At 45.0% G+C, this 8974-nt stretch overlaps 1 protein-coding gene across 1 annotated transcript; it reads left to right on the forward strand.

Annotated features, from left to right (window-relative positions):
- The first annotated feature begins 709 nt into the window (after positions 1-709).
- Positions 710-5981, forward strand: LOC126464005 (cuticle protein 67-like). Its single transcript, XM_050096202.1, has 2 exons — positions 710-732; positions 5499-5981. Exons 1-2 carry the CDS (start codon positions 724-726, stop codon positions 5979-5981), a joined length of 492 nt encoding a protein of 163 aa, XP_049952159.1. The 5' UTR covers positions 710-723.
- Positions 5982-8974: the final 2993 nt, after the last annotated feature.

Raw genomic sequence — 8974 nt, forward strand, 5'->3', positions numbered from 1 at the left:
AATGCACGACCGCATGTTGCAGGTCCAGTGCGGGCCTTCCTGGATACAAAAAATGTTCGACTGCTGCCCTGGCCAGCACATTCTCGAGATCTCTCACCAATCGAAAACGTCTGGTCAATGGTGGCCGAGCAACTGGCTCGTCACAATACGCCAGTCACTACCCTTGATGAACTGTGGTATCGTGTAGAAGCTGCATGGGCTGCTGTACCTATACACGCCATGCAAGTTGTGTTTGACTCAATGCCCAGGCGTATCAAGGCCGTTATTACGGCCAGAGGTGCTTGTTCTGGGTACCGATTTCTCAGGATCCATGGACCCAAATTGCGTGAAAATGTAATGACATGTCAGTTCTGGTATAATTATTTGTCCAATGAATACCCGTTTATCATCTGCATTTCTTCTTGGTGTAGCAATTGTATAGCCACTAGTGTAGTTCCCACAGGAAGGCCACATGAAATAAGAGAATAGAGGAAGTCGAAATAGGAACAATACTAGAGGTTCCGACTGTAGTTTGGGAGACAGTATCGTGTTATGGTATGGAAGGTCTAGTTTAGGGGCAGTGTTGGGAGGTGGGGCGCGGCGGAGGCACGTGCGTGCCCACGAGGTGAGCCGCGGCCGGACCTTGCGCACGGCAGGTGACGAAACAGCCAGGCGCGGCCAGACGTATATAAACGCATTGCGGGCGCGCTCCTCTCCAGATTCGCTCTGACCACCACTCACACCATGTACAAGGTAAGAGCGCCGGACCTGCCGCTGCCGTAGCACCACCACTGGGTCTCGCTGCACCATACTAGGTCCTGCTGCCTACTTTGGATGGAAACCTACGCTACCTCTATGTCTCGTGGATCGTGCAGCTGGCAATTGTGCTTTGTGCTTCTTTCGTCACATCTCACTTCATGTTTCTGGACCAGCGTATCTACAGCAATAGCTTGTCACCCACTGAAGACAAGCCGTCGCTTGAGTGAAAAACCCAATTTCTATGTCAAGTATTTTACTGAAGTCCAATAACCAACCGACTGCTTTTCCACTTGTCATTTTGGAGTGGTACAATATAACGTTTCAAGCTTTCAAGGAATCTCCTTAGGATATTCCCCGCAACAGATATCGACCAAAGAGGCACAGATGTGAAATCACTCGCTTCCATTCATATCGCTATCCTGACATTCCCAAAATCCAGTCAGACAAATCCCGAGATGGTTCCTTAGATGCAGTTACAACCAATTCGTTTTCCGTTCATTCAGTTTAGTTAGAACCTCAATGATTTTCCTGAAAACCTCATTGAAACCTGATGATGCAAGCCGCGACTAAGTACGTTTGGATAGTTTGTTTCTTCCCATATAACTTTTAAAAAAATTCGATGTGCTTCGTCCCGTAAGCATGAGGTACACCAGATTACTTTCCACCTCAGAATACAGAAAGGGTGGACCGTTGCGACTATATACTGGGAATGTGCTCGGAGGAATACAATGACATCATTGTCTTCGTTTGTGAAGACGGTGTTATTCTTATGCTTCCAACGTTCCCAGAAAAGTATTTAATTTTATGTTCTGTGTTTATTACTAGAGAATACTCATATCTGGAGCAAAACTCCTGCCTCTTTTCTCTATATGTCATTGGTCGATCTTCAGGTCTGTCGTTGACGCTCGGTAGTACAACATCTGTCTGTCGACCATGAGCTTATTGGAACCTGTTGGTGAGAAGCATTTACGCAATCAGTATTTGACCGTCAAGAGGAGATGTGACTGTGAATCGTTACTGGTTGCGAGGCTATGAGCCATTCACTAAAGTTACATAACATTTTATAGATCGAGACCAGGCGACTGTGTTGATTCTGATCCGCCTGTTAAATATCTCTCCTCCTTTATTTTCGGAAATCTCGAATTGCTTAAATGAACGTACGGGCTTTCACCGTTCATCTTCCTGGTTTACATAATACCATGAAGACAGTCTACATCCAAGAAGACCATGTCATTTATTATTCGTGTACAAAGTTGCAAAATATATATCAACTGGAAAAAGATTAGTACATAATTTAATATGCAAAATAGGTGTATTTGCATAAAACACACTAATCAAAGAAATACAAAATCAAAATTACGAAATTTATCAGCGTTCTCTCAAGCAGAATTCGGTGTAAGCTGCAGCTGTCTTGGTATAGTTCAGAAGGTCCTCTAGAGTACATTCTCTGAGTGTATCCACTAATGGACACTTTCTATAGTGTTCCGTTGTTTGTGTTTCACCAAACTCTCACTCGTCAGTGTCTGTGTGCGCCCATCGTTTCATATGTTGTTTTGATTGCTCCGCGTCCTTAAGAGGTCGGTCCAATGTTTTCCAATGTCGCCACCAGTCTTCTTGGAAGCCCTCGGGCACAGCTTACTCTGTGATAACGGATTGTTGATGTCCTTATTATAATGATTTTACGGAACTTTCAGTTGGTTGTACTAATTGTGAGTATATGAAATCTCGTCCAAATTTAAGCCTTTTTGGTATGGGTTGAAGGGGGTGACGCTGGTCATTCATCTGTTTGTTCCTTTCTTTCAAGCTCAGGAATGGTCGGACATTTTGTGGGACAATAACCGATAAATGTCCACTCTAGTAGACCTCAGGGAACCAGTTATCTTCCTGTAGGTGTCGTTTAGGACCACATCTACTTTTCTAGTGTGATGAGATGTTTTCCAAACTCAGCAACAGAAAAGCAGGTGGCGAATGCTGACGAACGGAGTACGTTAGCGTTGGGGTCATAACAGAAGTGCTCCCGATTGCAAACCCTGTCGAGTGTGATACCTGTCTGGTGTCATTCCACGAACTGTGCTACCCAACAGGCTGCATCCTACCAATATGCCGAAAAAATGAATTAGCCAGGCAAAGAGTCGCCTCTTTTCAGAGCTCATCCTGACAATTATTTCACCCAACATCGAAGAATATCCATTATAATTATATCAGTGTCGAGGTTCACACTAATAATCAAACACTGTGCAGGGAAAAGGGTAAGTTTTTGCCTCTGTCAAGTATAAATCTACAGAAATTCTACTACACTTTTTATTGAAATTTTCGAAAATTTGGTGCCAAACTCAGTGCCATAGTTTGATTTTTTAAAGTTATCCGTCTGTATGACTTTGTAGGTGGCGTGTGATGTATAAGCGTCGCATTATTTGGTTGACTAGCAGCAGTGAAACGTACTAATCTACAGACTAACCTTCAGTCTACTGAAGCGACTGTCAATATTCATAGAGCGGTTCAAGTATGTCGCTCTTCAATTTACGAGACTTCTGCCCAATGAGTTCTATGAAGCTTTAGATAAACTTTCCATGTCGCATGAGTTTAGGAACCTAGCTATATTTTGGATTGTCACTGTCTTGTGTGGCTACATGGCCTCTAATATCTAGTTGTTCATCATAGACACTACCGTTTCTAAAAACGAATTATCTTTTAATTCTGACATTCATCGAGAGTTCACGTGAACTCTTTTTATTTCCTAATGTCTGCAAGCTGTTTCGCAGTAACCGCCACACCCACATGTCAATTAGCAGGTTAATTCTCCGATTTCTCCAAACACTACTCACTCCTAATTCCTTAATCACTCCCCATAATTGAAGTAGTTTGGCCATTGTTACGTTTTGACTTTCCCTCTTCCTCTATTAGGGCTTCACTACACTAACAATATATATCTACAGTCACTTCATTAAATTATTTAACTGAGGCGCAATAACTTCTTTCTTATCTACAGTTTTCTATAAATTAGTTACAGGCATTAAAGTTTGGTATGAAACATTCAGATAGCACGACGGTATTGTGTACTACATAATATATTTTATTAGTTTTGTTCGAAGCCTCTTACAAAATTCTTTGGAACAATGCATTATGTTTTCGTGGATGCCAGAGGGGGTGTGGTTATTTCACAAGCGTTTTTCATTCCTTTCCTGTTTTCGGCGTTAATTACTAGTACAGTTGTATTAGAAACGGTCAGAAGTGCTTTTATACCGTTGCTTTCTCCAGTTAAGTTTGTTTCAGTTCATGGTAGACGACATATCGGCTTACATGTAAGTACTTTGCTACACTGTTTTTAGCATTTGGTCCTAGCTCACTGTCTGTTCTATCATAGACGGGATGCAGAAATTGTCCTGATCTTCCACTGTGTTTCTCCCCAGGTTTTCCGTTTCTATAATGAAATCTACTTTTGACATACTTTTTCAGGCTTGTCGGTCTTGTGACTAGGTTGATGCGGCCGGCCACATTTTGCTGTCCTGTGCCAGGCTATTCATCTCTCACGCAAATGACCTCGATTACTTCTTGAATCTACTTTTCCCCTCTACAGCTCCCTCTAGTACCTTGGAAATTATTCCGTGATGTTGTAACACACGACCTATCACACTATCAGTTCCTTTAGTCGTTATTTTTCCACATATTCGTATTTTAATGGTGATTAGTGGATTGTTCTAATAAGACCGCCTTCAGTTGTAGCTCATCTTATGTTATGAGTTCACTTAATTTTCAGCACTGTTCTGTAACACCACAAGTCAAACAGTCCGAATCACTTCTTTACCTCTTGAAAAAGTAACGGAAAATACGAATGACATTCGTTTATTGTGATGACAATCAAATTCATTGCAGGACATAAACTGTAAAAGCAATAAGTATTTTTCGCCTTCCAACCTGCACGCAGTCCTTGTAAATATTGCACGAGATGGCATTTCAAGAAGAATAGCAGAGAGATTTTGAATGACACGTATCAACGCTTAGTCTGACTCTTAATGTTTCAGTTTATATTACGTGCCGTGCCGTAATTGCAGCGCGCATCAATAGGAGGGTGGCGTGTCGGAACATGTAACACATGATCAGCGCCATATTGTCGCTCGTGTTTTGTAGGCGCTCGACAACGAGGTGATCACGCCTTGCGCCTGCAGATTTCCACTGGAATGTGTCTATTTTCTGTATATTTGTAGTTTTCGCGCAGTAGTTTCTGAATCCTTGGAGACATGAATAATCCTGTACTGCTGGGAATGCTACTTCACCTCGACTCTGAAAGATAAGCCGGGTGGTAATAAGTTATGGCTGGATTTGCTCTGTCTTCTCTCTCTCTCTCTCTCTACTTGGGGTTAATGTCGCCTCGCCCCTGATGCTGTGACATGTGCACTTATTTAGTTAAAACAATGAAGTAATCAAGTGCTCACATTTTTTCACGCAATTCTTTTTACATGGATTGGAACCAAAATCGAGAGTAGACCAAGGAAAAAAAATATCTTAAGAAATTTAAAATGCCACACTACTTCTCAGGATAATTTTCATGATTACTTCCCAAGAATTTGTATGGAGGCGCCAATATTGTCGATGATTTATCATTGTATATCAGTGTTTTAAATGTACGTAAAGCAATCCGTCGTTCTTAGTCAGAACTCGTTCTGACTAATCCCATGCAAAGTGGGATGGTCACGGTACGCAGCATGACTATTTGTAAATACGAAGTACGACGCCACCACTGACTGTCCCGTACGTTATAGCTCGCAGTCTTCGCCGCCGTGCTGGCCGTGGCCCGCGCTGGCTACCTGGCCGCCCCCGCCGCCGTCTCCTACGCCGCCCCCGCCTACGCCGCCCCCGCTTACGCCGCCTACGGCGCCCACGCCGTCGCCCCCGCGGCTATCACCTCCCAGCACTCCAACATCCTGAGGAGCTTCGGCAACCTGGGACAGGTGTCCACCTACTCCAAGACCATCGACACGCCCTACTCCAGCGTCAGCAAGTCTGACGTGCGCGTCAGCAACGACGCCGTCGCCCACGTGGCTGCCCCCGTCGCCTACGCCGCCCCCGCCGTCGTCAAGGCTGCCGCCCCCGTGGCCTACGCCGGCCCGGCCGCCTACGCCGCCCCTGCCGTCGTCAAGGCCGCCGCCCCCGCCGTCGGTCTGCTGGGAGTCGCCTACTCCGCCGCCCCCGCCGTCGCCCACATGACCTACAGCAACGGTCTGGGTCTCGCCTACGCCTGGTAATCTGACCTCACCTCCTGACATTCCGATGTGTCATGATGTGATGACTCAGAGAACTATATTTATTTGTAATTTATTGTAAAATAAATTATAGCATTTTTAATATGTCCTTTTCTTTCTAAACTGCCTTGTTCCATTCCTTATACACGGACCTTCACAGCCAACACTATTTGGCTATGACTTCCCAACCTCTTATTTCTCAAGTAGCTTCAGTCTTCAGCCGGTCACAGGAGTTTTTCATATTACTTAGCACTTTTTTCGCCTCGTGGAATGCTAAGTCGTATTGTTTTGCAGTCTACATTAAACTATATGTTACTCAACAACAGACTGGCTAAGTTAGTTCAACGTTGGAGAAAGGCGAGGGGTTTGGCATCCAGTTGGACCATCCCTAGTAAGGCATTAAGTCATTGTTCTGTTGATACCATTCTTCACGTTGATGGCAATTTTACTGCAAGTTGACTGATACCTACTGATTATACTTTGTCTTTGGTAGGAGGACTAACACGATTGTACTCGGCATTACGAGAACAATGCAGGAGATGCATGGAATTGCGACTTTTCGAAAGCTGACACTAAAGGCTACGAAAATGGTGCTAAACGAATGTCGTATCATACTACCTTCAAATGACGCACCAAACAGAGGATGACACCATAATGCCATGCCCTTGTGACAAGTGAGTGAAAAGCTGAATGTGAAATTCTGTCAGATATTTACTTTGCATTCATGTCAATAACAAATCATCTGGCGTGAGCTAAACCTATGACAGAATACCCTAAACACTGTCACGATCATATTCATAAGACTTCCTGGAGGAAGGATACAGAACAAATAAACGTTCGTTGACGTTGAATCATTAGGACATTAGCTCAATGGCGCAGAAGTACAAGCGGTAACCGTACATCATCTTATATAATAATCATCCGACTGCTTCCATTAAATCAGAGAAACCATGAAAGCCTCTTGCCAGGACGGCCATTTGGTGCCTGCCCATGGAAGTCTAGTCTTAGCTAAGGAAGCTATCCACGTCACTCTGTATCAACTGCAGAGGTAGCGGAAGGAATCGCCATTTTGGCAGGTACCAGAGCAGTCCACAGCAAAATCTACATCCATACTCCTCACGCCAAATTAAGGTATGTGGCGAAAGATACTTTGTGTACTGCTGTCACGTCCCTTTTTTCCTGTTACAGTAGTGAATGGCTAACGGGAAGAACGATTAAGATCGAATCCCTCTAATTTTAGCTTTCGGTTTTCTCGTGAGATATACGGAAGTGAAAGCAATACATTAGTTCACTCTTCTAGGAACGTACAGTCGTGACTCAGGACGCCCCTCTTGCAGTGTGTGCCACTGGATTTGCCTGCGCATCTCCATGACCTTTTAGCGCTTATTAAATGAAACTGTAACGAAACGCGCTGCTCTTCCTTGGTTTTTCCATATGTTCTACATCAATGATCCAAGAGTGACGTGCATTATTCAGGTATTGGACGAGCGAGGTTTTTGTAATGTGAGATTTCAAGACACGGCTATATACACTCATGCCTCACAAATTAAGGATAATTGCAGAATGTGGTGCCACACAACGTGGCACCATACAAAACTGTCACTAATAGCATAGCCACATAGTGAACACACACGATACAGACCTGTAAGTCCACGGTATTGGTGATAAGTTGAGAAAACTGTCCCGAAACACATGTGCTACAAAACGCCACTGTTTCCTGCGCATTTACCCCGACATCAATATGGGATATAATCGCCATGCATACGTACACAGGTCGCACAACGGGTTGGTTTAGTCTGGATCATGTGGTCGAACAGCTGCTGCGGTATAGCCTCCCATTCTTGCACCAGTGCTTGTCGGAGCTCCTGAAGTGTCGTAGGGGTTTGATGTGCAGCGATACGTCGACCGAGAGCATCCCAGACGTGCTCGATGGGGTTTAGATCTGGAGAACAGGCAGGCCACTCCATTCGCCTGATATCTTCTGTTTCAAGGTACTCCTCCACGATGGCAGCTCGGTGGGGCCGTGTGTTATCATCCATCAGGAGGAAGGTGGTACCCACTGCACCCCTGAAAAGGGGTGCAATATGGTGTCCCGATACACCTGACCTATTACAGTTGCTCTTCAAAAACATGCAGGGATGTACGTGCACCAATCATAATCCTAACCCACACCACGACCTCCATACAGGTCCCTATGAAGGACATTAAGGGGTTGGTATCTGGTTCCTGGTTGACGTCAGATGAAAACTCGGCGAGAATCGCTGTTGAGACTATACCTGGACTCGTCCGTGAAAATAACCTGGGACAACTCTTCCAATGACCATGTACTGTGTTTTTGACACCAGGCTTTACGGGCTCTCCTGTGACCAGGGGTCAGTGGAATACACCTTGCTGGTCTACGGGCGAATAAACCATGTCTTTTCAGTAGTCTGTAGATTGTGTGTCTGGAGACAACTCTTCCGGTGGCTGCAGTAAGGTCCCGAGCAAGGCTACCTGCTGTACTCCGTGGCCGTCTGCGGACACTGATGGTGAGATATCGGTCCTTTTGTGGCGTTGTACACTGCGGACGTTCCGTACTGTAGCGCCTGGACACGTTTCCTATCTGCTGGAGTCGTTGCATAATCTTGACATAACACTTTGTGGCACACGGAGGGCCCGTGCTACGACCTGCTGTGTTTGACCAGCCTCCAGTCGCCCTAGTATTCTACCCCTCATAACGTTATCAATATGTGTTCTCTGAGCTATTTTCAACTCACAGTCACCATTAGCACGTCGGAAACCGTCTGCACACTTACTCGCTGCACCGTAATCTGACATGCACCAACACACCTCTGCGTATGTGGACTACTGCCAGCGCCACCGTGCGACTAACAGCAGGTCAAATGCACAGCATGGTCATACCCCGAAGTGATTTAAGCCCGCAAACCGCACACCAGATCGTTGTTTCACCGTGTATCAGCATCATCCTTAATTTATGAGCATGAGTGTATATTACT

This window comes from Schistocerca serialis, chromosome 1, assembly GCF_023864345.2.
Source record: "Schistocerca serialis cubense isolate TAMUIC-IGC-003099 chromosome 1, iqSchSeri2.2, whole genome shotgun sequence".
In the NCBI taxonomy this organism is placed as follows: domain Eukaryota; kingdom Metazoa; phylum Arthropoda; class Insecta; order Orthoptera; family Acrididae; genus Schistocerca; species Schistocerca serialis.